This window comes from Atta colombica, unplaced genomic scaffold (genome assembly GCF_001594045.1).
Source record: "Atta colombica isolate Treedump-2 unplaced genomic scaffold, Acol1.0 scaffold254, whole genome shotgun sequence".
NCBI classification, from domain to species: domain Eukaryota; kingdom Metazoa; phylum Arthropoda; class Insecta; order Hymenoptera; family Formicidae; genus Atta; species Atta colombica.
In genome coordinates this window covers 1283306-1301316 of record NW_017259353.1, presented here as the reverse complement: position 1 = coordinate 1301316, position 18011 = coordinate 1283306, and the positions used below count along the sequence as shown (strand labels likewise).

At 36.7% G+C, this 18011-nt stretch overlaps 1 protein-coding gene across 1 annotated transcript in view; it reads left to right on the top strand.

The window, feature by feature from the left end:
- LOC108689082 (tensin-2) overlaps window positions 1-18011 on the top strand; it is a 184928-nt gene that overhangs the window by 67052 nt on the left and 99865 nt on the right. Inside the window, exons 2-3 of the mRNA XM_018195689.1 lie at window positions 1981-2089; window positions 2701-2738. Coding sequence (XP_018051178.1) covers window positions 1981-2089; window positions 2701-2738 — 147 coding nt within the window. The remainder of the gene's footprint in view (window positions 1-1980; window positions 2090-2700; window positions 2739-18011) is intronic.

The window sequence follows — 18011 nt, the reverse complement described above, 5'->3', positions numbered from 1 at the left end:
GATGATTAAACCCGCTAAATGTTTGTGTCAAAGAAAAAACATGCGTGTGCGTAAGTACAGGCATTCGCGAGCCTTTCCATAACGAAGCAGTGTTCGTATATTGCGATGCGTTCTATTTAGTTTGAAATCTTCTTTTCTATTATTTTTGTGAAATATGGCTTTTTTTAAATAATAATGTTTCTTTAAATGTTTCTTTAAATAAATAATGAATTTATTACGAAATCTTTTTTAAAGCATTATGTATTTTAAAGATATATCAGGTGTATATAGCTTCTACAAAAAGTGAAAGTGAAAATTTATAAACAATATTAAGAATCTTTATTTTAGACCATACATGTGAGAAACACAATCAATATTAGAAATTTAAAATGCCCGGTCGAAGCTGGATCTTCATTGCTTTAAAAATGTTCGGAAATTTATATAATTTAGAAATTTATACTTTTTGTATAAGAATGAATATATAGATATTGTGCATTAGACGCCCATTTGATGTCCATCCGAAAAGTTTAGAGCGTCTTTTGAATATCCAATGAGTGTCCATGTCATTGATATCTCCTTAGGATGTTCAATGGATACCCATTGGCCCATCCATTTTTTAGGGAATTTAAATCACTGCCAATTTTTTTGCATTACTTTCAAATACAATTTAAAAATCTGTAATTTTTCATAATTTTTTATTTTGTTAAAAAGTACGTAACGTATACTTAAATGTGTACTATCCAGTAGAATGTTCTTGCTTTAAGAGAACACATTCCTATATAGATTTTCGAACAATCTGCATGCAATTGCTCATTCGTGCTTCATGGAGCGCGACTCGCCAGCACCGTAATTCGTATTCAAATTCGCGTTTTCCTCCGCGGGGATTCGATCGAACGTGGGTGAAAAGATGGGATGTTTCTCGAAAAAGAGGACCACGTGCATCGCGTGTTCGTAATCGGAGGCCACGCTTCTTCACGGAAGATGCAATGCGCCTCGAGCGCTTATTTGCGCATAACTTCGCGAACTGTGCCTCCCTCGATAGAGTGCTGCGCATCGGCTTAAGTACTGTTAACAGGTTGACTGTCGTACTGGAGTCATAGAATGTTTCGCCGGCAGCGTATCCGGGGATAAACGCGAGCCTAATGAATGCCTGTTCTGTTTTCTCAATTTATGCACCGTACGCTCGAAAGCCTTCTCCCATCTGCGGCCGCAGAAAAGCCACACATGAGAATGATTATAATTGCCGCAAAACGCGCGCGGTAGAGATTCTCGGAGCAATGATTAAGTGGAGCTGATCCTTGGTTTGTTATGTGATTAATTGTAAGAGCTCGTTACGCGCCGGCAGTATTGCAAACGCGCACTGCATTCTGATTTTTTATTTTACGAAAAGTTCGATTATAATTATTTATGTTATGTCGATTATAATTATGGTTTCATAAATTTATTTGAATTTTTTTGATGTTAAAAAATCTTTTTATTTCTTCTTTTACACTGAGGTGAATCTAAAGTGATAAATTTTCCTAGTATTGAGTAGAATAATAAACAGACTAATAAAATCATTTATTTTCAGATATTTAATTTGATACACTAAGATTTTATAAATATTAAGAATTAATATAAATGTTATGTTAGATAAAAAAGATGATAGATAAATTTATGTTTCAACATTGATATTGATTGTACAATCTAATAATTATGCTTATAAATACTTCATCATGATAATGTGTTCAGAAATGGAGTCAAGATTTGAAATCTGTGACCTCGTTTCAAGTATGAGGCGTTTCCCCTTCAAGTACCACCTCTGTTAAACAGACTCCTCATTTATAATACCGTGTCTTAACGAGGTTAATCGCTTGAGAAGGTTCTTGCGACTAATTGATCGACGTCGACAAAAAAGTCGGTCGCAAAAAGCATGAAATGGCGTTGGTCAATGATGCTTTCTTTTTTAATCAGCCAAAATGATCACCGCAATAATTGGAGTCTTCTTTTGCTGTGTTTCAGAGTGACTTTGAACCCCAATGTCACGTGTTCCGCACCAAGCAATTGCGCAAACCACGACCATGTCATTTGTGCCACCAGGCGGTGATCAAGCAAGCTTCCTGCTGCAGAGGTGAGTCGATAACATCATTCCCTTCAGGGCAATGAAGAAGTGGGTAACAGCTGACTCTCGTCGGTAGTATTTTCGAATCAATCGTTGATACGGAAGCTTCTGAGAGTGCCGGTTCAAAACAAAATCGCTGTAGGGATGAAACTCTACATTTTTCTTTTTATTATTATTATTAGCGTTATTACTGGTATTATGTTTCATTACCCTGCTCTAGATTACATGAGATGATTACTACGATTAATGTAGATGCACTCTCGATCATACGCACGTTTGTGTACGCGCGTGAAAGCTGGGTCGGGCTGATCGCAGCTGTATTTGCTAGTAGGCAATTAGCATGATTGTAAGTTAACATGCCGCGTAGATTGAAGAAGCGATCATAATGCTTACAATAATGATGGTTTTAATGACTTGCAACATGCGCTAATGATCAAATAAAACAAAGTTACTTATCTAATTAAAATTTATTTAAGTAAATCTTACAACGTAAATCCATCTATAAAAAACTAACTAAACTTAAATTTATCTGTAAAAATTAATATCGAATAAAAATTAAGACTGAAAAATCTATATTCTATAATCATTGTGTTACCTATTTACATTTTTTTTTTTTTCAGTGTGCAAGTACATCTGCCACAAGACATGTGAGGACAAGGTACGTAATCTTATTTATGGGTATTCTTTTATATAGTTGTGTTCGGTTTCTCAAGCGTGACAAATACGAGCGAGCGTTCCACAAATGCAAACGCGACGATTAGTCTGTCATGAATATGTCACTTCTCCTAAGCACGATATTTGTAATCAAGACGCTCCTTCTTGGAAGGTTTATGACAGACTGGAGCAAAGATCATACTTCCACGTACACCATGAGCCCCTCTCCTCCTGAACTGCGATACTTCCTGGTACTTAAACAAACCCTTTGGAAGATGCGTTGAGCCGAGACTCAAATTGATAACGATTATGTGCATCTATTTTCGATTTTTGTTACGCATAAAAGAAGAAACATTGTGATTTTAGTATGTAAAATTGTATATTTAATTTATATGTAATTTATTTATTTCTGTGTTATATAATTTACAAAGGGATATTATAATGTAATTTTATTTATATTGTTAATAACATAATCTACATTATATATATATAAAGATTCCTGTATACACTGTGCCATATTGTGACGTCAAAAGCGAGAAAAATACATAAAGAAAATTAAGAATGAAATTAGGCTCTAAAGAATATAAATAAAAAACTTATAAGTACTTATAAAAGCCAACTATTTTGTAATTTTTTTATAAAGAAAATTCTTGTTTTTTATTTTAAATTATATTAAAATATACTTTTTAATAAAACCATATTTACAATTGTTAAAATAGATTTGTAAAATATATCAAAAATTATTTTTGTATTCCGATAATTTATAAATAATCATATATTTAAAACTGAATTATGTTTAACTAGGAAACAAAACAAACTATATATGATGGCTGTTAAATTGAGATTAATTGAAATATGATTTTATTTCATTCCGAAATAAAAGAAGAGTTATTGAAATATTTTATGAGTATACTCTATCAAATGCAAATTTTTTTTATGAAAAATATTTTTATTTTAACATATTTTGCAAAAATTTTCCTTATGTATTTTCTCGCTTCTAATGACATCAATCTAAAGGTCCGTGATGAATGGTTAGGAGCCTTAAAGTCTCTGTGAGTATCTAAGATAATAGAAAGCTAGCGATAATAAGAAAGCTATAACAAGCATCAAGAGATTTAATATCTCTGTTAACGTCACATAATTTCGCAGTACCTCCTTCTTTCGCAGTAATAATCATCTTTTTCACGGCCTAGGGGTCGATAACAAAATAACGCGGATTAGTGATTAGCTTCCATCATTTTTCATCTGTAGTGGCGGAGTTAAACCTCCGTCGTACGCTTTAATCCAAAATGTACGTCGATATCTTAACTGATGAGATTCTTGATTTTCCGAACGGTTCTTCACTCTGATGTCTCGACCAGGCGGACGTGTATGTACGCCGGTTTCATGTATATGTACTGGTATGTGCGTGTGAGCTCCTTACGTGAAATGCTGTGTGGGTTCAGTCACCGGACGGGCAGGGCACGAGCCTTATTTTTCCTTACCTTTCTCGTATCTCCAAGTACTCCTATGTCACGCTCGCTCATGAGAAGAGCCGAATGTACCCGTATGCGCGTCTCCAGCACGCGCTTGTATCAGGTCTGATTCTTGTGAGTGTCGACGAGTGGATGAACGTTGCCGGACATGGAGAGGAACGTGCGTCAGACACGAGAGGTGCATGCCGAGTGCAGGCAGAAGAGCACGACTTCCTCCGGTAAAACCAGCGGGTGCGGTCGTTCCGCTTTGTTGCGGCACTCTTTACCGGAAAGGGCAGATTAATCCTGTCGTTACCTTAAGATAACGGTGGATAAGCGTTTAGGAAGCGTAATCCTTGACTCATGCGAATGTTGTCAGACCGTATAACGCGAGGGCGCGCGGTTACCCTCATAGGCTAACAAGAAGATAAACGTTATTAACATTATTTCTGCCAAGAAATCACGCTCGTGTGGTTTAGGTATTTTGGGCTTAAACATTCATTTCAATTTATATATATAAATTGACAATCTGTAGGATAAAATTTATTATTACGAATCCATGTCGCGTGATCCGCGCTAGACTTTCTGTCTAGATCTTTTGATATTTAGTTTATAAAAAAAAAACATAAGCATAAAATAAATGATCGAAATGAAATATGTATATATATGATTACGCAGTTTAACAAAAAATTACTTTTTTCCTTTACAAAATGTCATAGTATAGCCTAAAGATTTTTGTACTGAATATGAATATCAGAGAATTTGAGGATATTAGGATTTTTAGTAGGATGAAGTGATTAAAAACCTGTTCCAATATACTATTACCTCAAATCTAAAAATCCTGATGTGCTACGCAAATTCTGTTAAAGACATTGTTTAGTGTAATAAAATATTCAGGATATACATTATAGCACTTTGAAGAGAAAAAAAGTTGCTTTTTGTTTGAACAATGTAATTTGGAGTTTTTAATCATTATGAAATTCCTTTTTTTAAGCAATTATAATAAACAAATATAATTACCGATAGACAAGTCAGTTTAAAATTGAGGCAGCATGAAATGTGTTAATAATGCAAATTGATCTATCAAAACGTCCTAAAAACTTTAATGTAAAAAATTATTTTAATGAGGATACATTTGTAACTGATGTAACGAGCTTATTATGAGAATTGTGTTGAATATATAAGGTGTCCTTCGACGTCAAAATATCATGCTGTTCCAAAACACTCGCTATTACCTGCTTAAAGTTTACTGCGAAATTAACGATAATGATCAAATGATATTTTGTGCACTCTGGAAAAATGGCAGAGAGCTATAAACGGATTCATAATAATTGCCAAGGTCGTCATAAGTATCGTCAATTGATCGGCGGATCCAGCGGCATCCGGTCCTTCGACGTGATTACAAACCTACGATCATTAGTAACGCGGACTCATTACGCTTACGAGCGGCAGACGAGCGTCATTGCTCTTCTCTTGATGAAAAACGCATAATTGCCTGCCGACCGCGTCATAAAAATACTACATCATATCCGCTATAGAGGTTCGTGATAGTTATAGAGAAATAAGAAAGATTTGAGCAAACGATCGCAAAAACAAAGACAATGAACGAGAGTTATTACAATAAATAATTAATAAATGTAAAAACTTTATTTAATAAATACATAAGTATTCAATTACATAAATTGCTCTAATAATTTCATAATTAATTTGAATTTTGAGTGTTAATTTCACATTAATTCCAGAACTGTATTAATGTGTAATTTCAAAAGCCAATTAATTAAATTTCACGGCGACAGCGCATTGTGATATAATACGATATCAAATGATGCAATGGCACTATTCTACACCATTGGTGTAAACATGCACACTCGCTACTTTGTTAGAAGTACGATACCTCATATGAAGTTTATACACGCCGACACGCGTGAAGTCTTCTATCGGTATACATGGTGTCTTAAGTTCAAGGTGACGAGAGACGCAGTGAATATTTCGCATGTTCGAGAATCTCGAAGACGCGTATAGCAAATTACATCATATCGCGGAGAAGGAAAAGAGGTCGATAAAAGCAACAATACCACGAAGAGATGAGCCGCGGTTTTGCCCCTGGGCCAATATAACTCCTGGAAGGAAGCGAGACCTGTTTCGAATTTCAAAACGCACGGCGCAAACGTGACACACATGGAATTCCGGCCCGGCGGTTTTATCTCCTCCGGCCCAGGGTGCAATAGCGATGTAGGAGCTGAAAGTAACGAGCACGTCATATTGAACGCATTCGTTTGGTGTGAGAAAGCTCTTATTTCAGACGAACGGTGTTTATATTTCAGGGTAGTTTGAAATCACCGTTTAAGGCAACTCTGATTTTCTGCTCCGTCGCAAATAAGCGCGCCTAATCGCCGCGGATTATGGTAGCGGTGTAAATAATGATCACGTGCTGAAGCAATATGTTGAATATATATTCAGCATATTGCTCGATGTCATGCTCTTCATACTTCAGTTACAAGAATAAGAAATGTAATGGCTGGAAAATGTCAATAAACCAAAGGAAATTTAAGTTAGTACAATGATTGGCTGGTGATAAAATATCAAACAGCTATTAATAGGTACTTTACGATGTTCATTGACTTTGAACTCCGGAACCGACATTTCAATTATTTTAAGTCCAACGTTATTTTGACTTTAAGTGAGACTTTCAAACTTTCCTCTTTCTCTCTCTCTCTTTCGGCTGAGAGAGAGAGAGAGAGAGAGAGAGAGAGAGAGAGAGAGAGAGTGTGTGTGTGTGTGTGTGTGTATGTTTTAAGTTTCGTTTAAAGTTAAAATAACATTGACGCAATTGGATCTTCATGATTTATTTTGAGTTTAGAGGATTACAATTTAAATCGTAATTTTCTCTAGCGATCTCTTGGAACTTTTAGCAGATAGTGTACTCGTAGAGTAGACGTTGGTACATCACAATGGTATCGCGAGAGATATGGCTCCTCCCTTGCGGGTGTATCTCTCGCGAGTAGGTATTGATATCATCGTAACTCGGCCGCTCCTCCTGGAATTCTAGATAGAGCAAGTTGAGAGTCGCTGGCCGATGGAACGAACTAACGAACGACATCATCCGTCGGATATGGAGAACCAGAGATTTCCTCCGAGATCGAAGGTCATACGATTCTCGCCACGTCCCTGTGCGAACCACCTTTTTCTCCACTCGCCCAGTACTCTCCCTTTTTTTTATCGATCCCGAAATCTCCGCATACCTCCAGGCTACTTCACTTGCATACGAAGTCATCCTTGATGATCCTTACATCCCGTACATTCTTTCGATATATCAAGATTTCTCGCGTCCGAGATTTCTGGCTCACTTTCAAATAAGAGCGTTCTTATCTGTGGCCAATTGAAAATTGATTATTTTTATCGTATTTTGAAGTACACGAACTGTAAGATTAAACGATTTTAAATCCTTAAGAAAGGAAAAAATTTTCATACATTAGAAATTCAGATTTTAATCAAAAGGTCTACTATGATCCCAAGATCCTACCAATAATTCCAAAATGTAGCAATACACCAAGTTTTCTAAACGATAGCAGATAATTAATAATACAGTATATGTTCAATATAATCCCTTTGTTGAATAATGTAATAATCGTCAAATTCTCGAGGATTTGCTTGGGAGATTCCAATAAAGTATATTGAAATTGGAAGGCTTGTACGAATAATCGAGGCATCATCATCCGTAACCTGAAATCCGTCCTTGTTCTCCACTCCGTCGGCGAACTAGTAGCCAGTTGACGTTCTCTGTAGGCAAGCCCTTTTAGTGCTCTGAACTTTACTGAGGCTTTTCTCCGGCGTGGAGCATCGTCCAATTCAACGTTGTAAACCGCGTCAAGTACCAAACTGGCGATAGCTACCATGGTACCTGGCGGTACCAGCGGTGTGTACCCGGTCCGAGCTTCCAGGATTGTAAACAGGCGGCAAGAACCGGGGAAACCAGATGGTAGGCAATGTCGTAGATCCCTTCTCCACGACATCCCGGCATTTCCCCTCCCCCCCCCCCGTTGACCCCTAGGCCTTGTACCTTGGCGCGCACGGTAGTACAGCGATAGAACTGCAGCTGCACTGATATTAACCCGAGATTCTCCTATGAGAGTGTGAGACCAGGTATAACGTAATGGTAGTCGCACTTGATCGGGGAAAACTTGGCGAGGGAGGTGGAGGGCTGGTTCGCATAACCGTACGTGAGGTCACGGAAGATCTCCGCAGGGTAGAAGCACATGAAAAGGGATGTATGGGGGGAATGAGGAAGGGAAGGAAGAAGGATCGTTCTTGGTAAGACGCCTGTGTATGATGTTCGTTTACTTTGACGGGGATGCCGGATTATCAGCTTTGCGGTAAGATCGATTTGCCCTTTGAAGCTGAACCTTTCCGCATTGAGAAGCAGCTATGATTCTCCGCTAGACGCTTTGAGAGATGTTATTGGTTAAGTGAATTCAGGAAATTACGGGCAATCAGTCCCTACAATATATAATGAGGATGGATTATAAAAAGTAGCAAAAAAAATTCTCTCCTCATTAATTTTTAATAATTTCATTATTTGATAGCAATTTGATACATCAAAAGTTATTCTCAAGATTATAGGCTCATTTATTAAATATTTTTTTCCGTTATGTTTCGATAGTTACCGTAGAATAAAATACAATTTTTTTGCTGCGAGGAAAAGCCAACCCGAGTTAATCATTTAATGGTATGTGAACTTTAACCGCTTGCACGCATAAAATGCTTCATCTGACATCTCCACTCGTACGGTCGCCGCGACGCGACGTATAATTAGCGTAATCACGCGTTCGACGAAAGGGCAATTATTATGATTCAGCGTAAACAACGAATTATATGCGGGACGCGTTAAGTTAAACGATCGTGACATTCTGTCCTCGTCGTTGTACGCGAATTATTCCGAGTTGAGTCGTGATCCCGATGCACGCACATGCATCATCCAAACGTGTATCGACCGCACGTTTTCGGATCGCGGAAGGGAAAATGCGATGCGATCGCGTGCGAGGGTTGTAACGGGATTCCGCCGAGTCCGTGATGATTGGACCGATCGATTGAGAATCGAACGGCGATTGGCAACGAGCGAGATGCAAAAAAAATGTCGCAGCGTCTCGCGTCGTGACATTCGCTATGCCGTGTCGTGTGTTGCGCGAACAGATTAATGACTGATAACGGTTACGATCGGCATTCGAGATCGATTAGATAGACTAAAAGGAATTGCATCGAGAGAGATCTGGAGACGTAGAGAGCAATATTTTTTTTTATTTATTTATTTAAGCTTAAAAACTACAAAGCTTAATTCAGTTTCAATGTAAATTCAGCGTTGTAAATGTTTTTCAATAAAATATGTGTTCTAACTATATCTAAAAATGCGTTTAAAAAATATTAAAGAAAATAATTCTTTTGAATTTTTTACATAAGATAGTTTTTAATAAAAATATCTTTTGAATCAGTAAACATTGATGATTCAGATAAAAGTTATATTGTTTGCAAAATATTTTATCGCTATAATTTACTTGATGCCACAAATGTTTCGAAGTATTTTGTGATCAATTCTTTCTTCCGGTTGGTCAATCAAATTCTTCGAAACATTTATAACGCTAAGCGAATCATATCCTTTGTTCCTATATAGAATAATTTTTAAACAATGCGAGACTACATATCTCTACATAGAATATTATCCAAATATATTTGCTTTACACGTAAAATTATTTTCTTCTTCTCGAAAAACAAATGCACGTAAATTTCTCTCATTTAGAACGTTCAAAAAGTGTTTTATTTATAAATTAAGTTAAGTCATGTACATAAATTAAAAAAAAAGTATACAAAGTCTAAGTTGAGTATCTTCAAAAATGTCATTTCCGGATTGTCGGTGTCGAAGGCTTAAAAACTTTCTTCGGCATGTTTTATGAGATCGACATGTTAACACAGAGCCGCCCGCGCATGCCGCAACATCGTGTACACGAGAACGGGTTATTAACTTGCGGCAACGAATTTTCAAGCGGCGTATTTGGTGGGGTGTCTACCTGCGGCGATAGCGATGGGCTCTGTGCGGCGTGCACGCGCGGCGCGGCGCGCCGCGGCGCTCTCCAACTCCAAGTCTCCAGTCCGCGAAGAGCGCTCCGACGCGAAGGACGTGGGAAAGATCGGTTCGCCGGAGTAGCGTGGTTCTCACTTCGTTTCGGTCTTATGATGAGACCGGCACACGACCGGCGAGAAACCGGCTCCGAAAATTCCCACCTAAGCGAGCCCACCAAGGCTCGCCTTTGAAACAATCTCACGTGAACGATTCATTGATAAGTTATCGATGAGAGATTTGTTTGCAATTCTTCTAATTGCCGGAGCAATGTGAATGTGTCATAAATCAGTGACGATCAAAGATAACGATTTATTGGATGTAAACTCTGAGCGTATCGTCTGGTGCACAAGTGCACTTTTTGGCGAGTGGTCCGTATTGATCGATCGGTATATCGAACGGTACAAAGATTCGCGGTGAATGCTGTTGAGAGGGATCGCGGACAGTACTCGAGACAACGGTTCCTCGGCCACTCCACATTCTTCTGCTCGTAAAGGAGATAAGTCGCCTGCGTCGAGTAACCGGTCGTCGTTGCGATCGATCTCTTGTTACCCCTCGGATCGATGCAAATCTTCGCCGAGGGTCGTCGACCTCGATGTTAACGGCGACCTTGGCGTATACACTCGAAAATCGAGAGTCCTCGCGAAAACGCGCGCGCGTGCCAAGGACGAGAGATGCGCCATTTTCGAGAACCAATGCAGGGAGGTGAACGATCCTCGGAGTGTTTCGCCGCAGACCGGTAATGGGATACCAAAGGTGACGGCAAGATGAACGGTCACGGCTCCACCAATGAGGTACTCGAACTGCGTACGGTTTCTTTCCCTTTTACTTCTTTCGTTGTACGTCTTGCCGCCTTATTTTTTTTGTCCCCTCTTCCATCGTATGTCTTCTTTCGCCACGATATGTGCTTTAGATATTTAAATCACGGTGTCCGTTCCATTCTTGACTGACGATCTCGAATCGCAGATTAATCCCGCCTCACTCAAGGTAATCCTTGAAGGTTCTTAACAGCCTCCAAAGAGAGAATACATCCATATAGTGCTCGTAGATCTTCTTTGATGTTCAAGTTCTCAACGCGTCAACTTTGATGTTGATCCTTGTACCGATGTGCGATTACAATTGATAAGACTAGTGGTAATTGCGATGTGTCGTTGTATGAGGTATTGTATAAACACATATTTCAAGATTGCCACTTAAATAAATGTACGTTAAATACTTGAATAATACATGAAAAGTTACGGATTTTATTAGAATCGGTTCCAATATAATGAGATCGATTGTAGAACAAAAATTATGTTACGTCAACAGCATTATTTTAATTGAAAATAATTTTGTTAATTCAATAACATTATTAATGAAATTAATATATTATGCTTTTGTTTCATTAATATTTTTTTTGGATCAGTAAAATTATTTTTTCAATTAAAATACTGCTGTTGATGTAATATTATTTTTTTCATTGTACTTCTATTTTATTTGTATTTATATTATTATATTTATATTATACATTACATGTGCATATAATTTTTGAAGTGTTTTTAATTGTTGAATACTCTAGAAAAATTAAATACGTAAAATGAATTTATTGTCATTCATCGCATTTAAATTCAAATATTTATTTTTTTCGAGATCGAAATTAAGTTACCTATTATTATTACAAATATAAAAGTGCAGGGTTGCCGCAAAATTGGAAATTAGAGAAATTGAAAATGGCCAGGGAAATCAAGGAAAGGAGAATTTTACAAAATTTTCTGGAAAATTAAAATTCTTGGCTGTAAAAAAGATTTAACATGCGTTATACATTGCACCTACACAATTTTGAAGTATCAATTTGACAATTAAATGCAAGCAGTGTCACCAACAGTAATAGTCATTTAAATTATTCTCTTAACAAAATATTTGATTTCTAAATCATGATGAAAATATAAAGAATTTCAAAATATTATTAAAAGTACTAGGAAAAATCATGAAAATTTTGCTGGAAATTAGAGAAATGTTATAGCAACTTTGTGGCAACTCTGAAGCGTATTAATAACATTATATTATATTGAAATATTTGAGCAATATTTCACTGCGATAAAATCCACAAGGAACAAGATTTTCCAAATAAATAGCAAATTTGCATTTACATCAGAATATCCGAGGAAACGTTATATCATATCTTTTTCATATCTGTGACATGCAAATTCTTCTCGGCGTTGCCGTTAGACGTGCAAATGCTCTGGCAGGGCAAATGTCTGTTATGTATCAAAATGGCGTTCCTTCTTCCTTCGATTTCTCTGTCTTCGATCTGCACCTTCCTTCCCCGTATCACCCGTCGCGATTTCTTCTTGTTGCGTTCTAAATTCGCCGTGCGGCGTGCGTATGTATGTATATAGCTCTAGCGAGGAAGAGAAATTCCTGACGTCTCTCTTCGACGACGGCTGAGATGCACTCGCGACGTTTACGCGGGATGCAAGGCCCGGTTTCTGCCACGATTATTGCTCAACGCCAGACAGAAGAACTGCATGCGGCGGAAAGCAGTTCAGTTTAGGTTTCAAGTGCTCCAAGCTGTCGTGCGTTGCGTGAGAAGCATTACGATCTCACCTAGCGAAATAGCGACGTGAATTCTCAGCGTCAATAGTGTCTGAAATTGCGAAGGAAATATTTAGAGCAATCCGAATAGAAGAAATTACTTGGATTTATTTGGTGATAAGATTGTGAAATTGCGAAGGATTGAACATCGGAAAGCTGCGAGGAGATTCTTTGTTTAACTTTCAATATGTATTCTCAATTCAGTAACTTTTTGTTCTTTAATTTCACGACTGCAGTTAGTTACAAGTAATGAAAATTTATATACATGATTTTTCAACTTGCCACAAATATAGTTTTACAGTTATATTATTGCAAGAATAGCAAATAGGTTTTACGATATTCTACTTTGTTATTTTATTTTTTATTACATTGCTTACAATTGATATTAATGTCAAGCGTATGAAATATGTACGTTTTGCAGCAATATTTAGCATAAACATTATTGCAATTTAATCACAAATTATTAATTATCACCTACCAGAGAAAAGCATTGATAACATGCAATCTCTCGAGTTGTTTGTTTATCTCTCAGATCTATGAAGACGATAAACGAGAATTGATATATCGCCATTGTCTTCAGTGGTATGAAGGTGATCTTGATACTTCTGGAGCAAAATGTACATCGAATGAGAATCTCGTGCGTGACTACTATCGCGTATATCACGAACGTGTATTTTACATCGTGCTGCTCTGCAAGACCAGAAACATAGTGTAGTGAGACTGAATGTAATTTTTATGTAGCGACTCGCAATTCTAGGGAGGTCATGTTTGAATAAGAAACAGTATGAGAGGGGGAAGCGATAAGGCTCATGCTCGATTAGATAACGACTCGTGACAGGTACGGTACTGTTTGCGCGTCGAAGAATGCCGCTTTTGCATGCGACAAGCGACGCTGGGTTTTCTTTTAACTTAGTTCTACGACGTTATATTCTCCAATTTCAATCTTGCTCGCAAAATTAGAAAGTGACAAAATTACGCGAACTGAATGCGAACGTTCCATTCCGGATCTCTTTAGTATTGAACTCTAGTATTGGAATTTTCATTTGTCGAATACGCATTGTGCACGAGAGCAGATAGGACTTCGATAAAGTATCCTTGGCGACGTGCCAGCTATGAGAAAAAAAAGGAGATGAACTCTTTGCTCATATGCGTACATAATGGCAAAAATGAAAAGTGGCATTGATTACCATATCATCATCTTGACTTTGCAAATAAATCGATAGTTCTGCTTTCGTTACTGACCGGATATCTCACGAGTCTTATCTTCTTCGACAACGAAGAAAACTATGTTTGACCATTGTGTTAAATGTATTGATTCTCGATAGTTTATTTTACGTCATGTATCTAAGTGCTTTGCCAAACATTTGAATTTAATTTTAATATAGTTCTGAAATAAGTTTTATGCTCAAACATTTGATGAAGAAGAATTGAATAAAGAGTAAGAAAAAAATTCTAAAAGATCAATTTTTTTCAATATATAATATATTTAAAAATAATTTAAAAAATAATATTTATTTTATTAACATAAACTAATAAACTGGCGCAGCAAAGAGTTCTCGATATTTTCGTCACAAAACTGGCGAAAATATTGAGAGCCTCTGTGCTAAAATAGTATTGGGTCTTCTTATGTCTATTGTAAATGGCAATTTGTTTCAATGAGTAACATGAATAACAAGTGAAACCTGGCCTTGGACTGTTAAATGCGAAGATGAGTGTGAGCAATGAGAAACGACGTAGGTCTTAAAGATCTATACAGATACTTAGTATTTAAAGATTGAGCAGTCTTAAGTTTAGTACACAGTGCAGGACTACAATTGACTGCTTAATCTCGTAAAAAGCGAAGAGTAATGAAGGAATTTTTAGATCTAAATTACATTGGGGACTGTTCTAATCCTACCCGCTCAGCTTTCTGCTACTAATAATTAAAGATAATACTTAATTTCTGAGTAAAATACAGAATTGGTGAACATTAATTATGTATAACTAGCGCCGAAGAATGAATCGCCGAGAAAATCGAGAGTGTTTGAAAGCAAGATAACTTTAGCGAGATAAAGTAAAGTAATAAGAAATTTAATGGGAAAAGATCCAATGAAACTTTAAACAATATTTAAACTTTAATAACGAAGATGAAAGGAAAGTAGATCTCTTAATAATTAATCAAACGATGCAAATTGTACTTATATATACATTTATATCATGAACTAGTGGTATAAATTTCTATCGTTGCTTAAAGACGGGAAAAGTTCTGTCGCAGAGAGAATATGAAAAAGATATAATTTCTCCCAAGTTTCTCACCTTGTTGAACAAATTAGGTACAAGCCGCCACCGAAGAGTATCATGTCAATAATTTTTTATCGGCAATACTCGACGAGATGGGAAAGGGTGTGCCTCGACGAGGATTATGGTGACAGGAACATCCACGGCGTCATAAATTCTCCAGTAATTGTAGCCAATTAATTGGCATGCAAATGAGGTGAAGCGCAAATCACCGGGAATGGAGGCGGATCCATTCATCTGGGAGCGATGAGTGTCCTCCTTCATCCGGCGAACTTTTCACTCGCTTCTCGTTTTCTCGCAATCGTCCACTTAGTTGACCGCAGCAGCAGTTACGTAGACTCTTCCCTTTTTTTTTTTTTTTCGAAAAAAGCTTCAAGAACGCAAGACGTCGCGCCTCGCCAAGGTCGACTCCTAAAATTCACAAACGTGCCGAAATAGTCTTTCCAAGAATCGCGTCGTAGAAATGTGCATCTTGCGTACAAACATGCGTTGTACAAACATGCGTATCATGAATTAAACGACTATTATGTACGGAATTGTTTTGGTATATCGTCCCCTTATTTCAAAAGTAACTTAAGTAATTAAAAAAATTAAATTTCCTAAAAAGGAGAAAAATTTATCAACTTGACAGAAAATTATTATCTAATCAAATAATATCTGCAAAAAGAATATATTTCTAACATGATTAAATTTTATTTTTGTTATTTTCGTTTCATCCAAAAAAATCTTTCTTTTTATTACTTTTTAAGTTGTAACGATTTTTTGAAGTTCCCTTTTGATGATTGATAGAGGGATAATGTTTTCTTAATTCATTCATGGTAATAACTTGGAAATTACTTTTTAAGTTGTGTCGCGTTTGAAGTAAAGAAACAAAATTTATTATTAGCAGCCAGTTTGCAGATAATATAAATCAAGACAAATTATTAAATCAGGAGCTATACTTTTGACTAATATTCTATTCTATTCTAATATCTAAATATACTTGCATACTTTTCTAATTTTAAATAATTATATAATCATAGATCTTACACATAATTACATAAAAAAAAATCAGAGACGATCGATAGACAAAAAGAGATCATTGTTTTGTAGTTGATAAGTTTAATATTAATTAGAATTAAGCCTGATTAAAATATATTCATATTTCATTGATGCACACTCTGCAATTAATTATAATGCTGCGAACGTGCGCAGTTAATTGTAACACGTAGTTTGCGAGGGATAAAGAGCTGTAGCTATTACGTATGTAACAAGCATATATACCCCGCATTCGTATTCGTTACGACGCCAGTGTTATTTGCGACAACGAAGAAATGAAATATTGAATGAAACCGAGCGTGTCTGATAGATTACGGTACGGCACAATGTCGTGAATTAAATACGCGAATGCAAGCGAGCCGGCGTTGCCCGGCGCCAGGGCGATTTCGAAAAACCAGTTTTACGACCTCTAATAATCATTCCCTCGCCAAGAGGACCCTTACCGAATTTAGTGTCTACGTCATCGTGATCTTTCTGTTAATCGCGTGACGTAAGCGGTCGTTCTAAATTCCATGGGCGTTTGCTGCCGCAGGATTTTGCGGCTGTTGTGGAAAGGACAGAGTTTCGCAAACAGTCAGACTTTCCTGAGTTACATTCTGTAATACGCGAAAGTCGGATGCCTCGAGCGAGGAAATGGGAAACGCCGGGAAAGTCGAGCGCACCGGTCGGTCAACCACAAAAAGCATGCGCAAGGAAAGTGAAAAAGTTGTAGAAAAGACTTTAGCTCGGTTCTATCCCCTCCCTCTTCATTAGTTTTTAGCTGCAAAAAGTTTTCTTTTACTACTTCTGAAATTAATTTCTAATGATTATTTTTATCTTAAGCTTTTAATATATCAAATATAATTGTAATTGTAATATGTATATGTAAATATATACAATAGGAGGAATTTATACATATATACATAAAGATACATGAACAAATATAATAATTATTTACAGATAAGTTTGATATATGTTTGCGCTTTTCGACTTAAGATAATTTCAAAATTATATATTTAAAGCTGCAAATACTCTAGAGTGTGATATATGTAGCTGGAAGACAAATTCTCATTTGTGTACAAACGATTATTCGTAGTTTAAACGGAGAAGTAACGCACAGCTGTAAAATCTCTTAGTATTTCATCCGAATTCCCAGTTCGCAATATAGTTTCTCGTTTCTGTGAATGAAACCAGGAACCACTATAAACTTGGCAGTTTTTGCCGAGTTAACTCTAGATTACCAGCACGCCTCTCTCTCTCTCTCTCTCTTTTTCCCTCCCTTTTTCTTTCTTTCTTTCTTTCTTTTCGTGTTGAAATCGTCCTCACTCGTAAGAAGCTCATAAACGACTTGCATAAAATTGATTCGCCACGCTCGACAGCGAGGTGTCTCGCCTCGAAAACCGGACTATGGAATTTTGAGATTCGCGTCACGGCGAGGTTGTCAAGAAGAAAGATAATTACGATCGCAGAATAAATTATAACGAAGGCGGCGTGGAGTGGGCGTATCGAGCGATTTCGGCGCTTCTTTGGCGCTTTAAAGCCTCATTCCTGTGAGTCAAGCCGGTTTCGTAATTGTAATGTGACCAAAGTATTAACCTGTCCCCTTTGATAATGTTGTCTTTGTTAATTTGATCTTCTGGAATGAATGAACGCGTAATTTGGCCAAGAGATCGTATAGTTAATGATTTCTTGGTAATGATTAAACTTCTTGTTTTTCAAACAATTATATATTTCTTAATGACGACTAAAGCTGTTTGTCTTTCAGACAATTATATATTTATCGAAGGAATAACAAAATTATATTTATTAAAAATAATTATTAAAAATAATTATTATATAACGACAA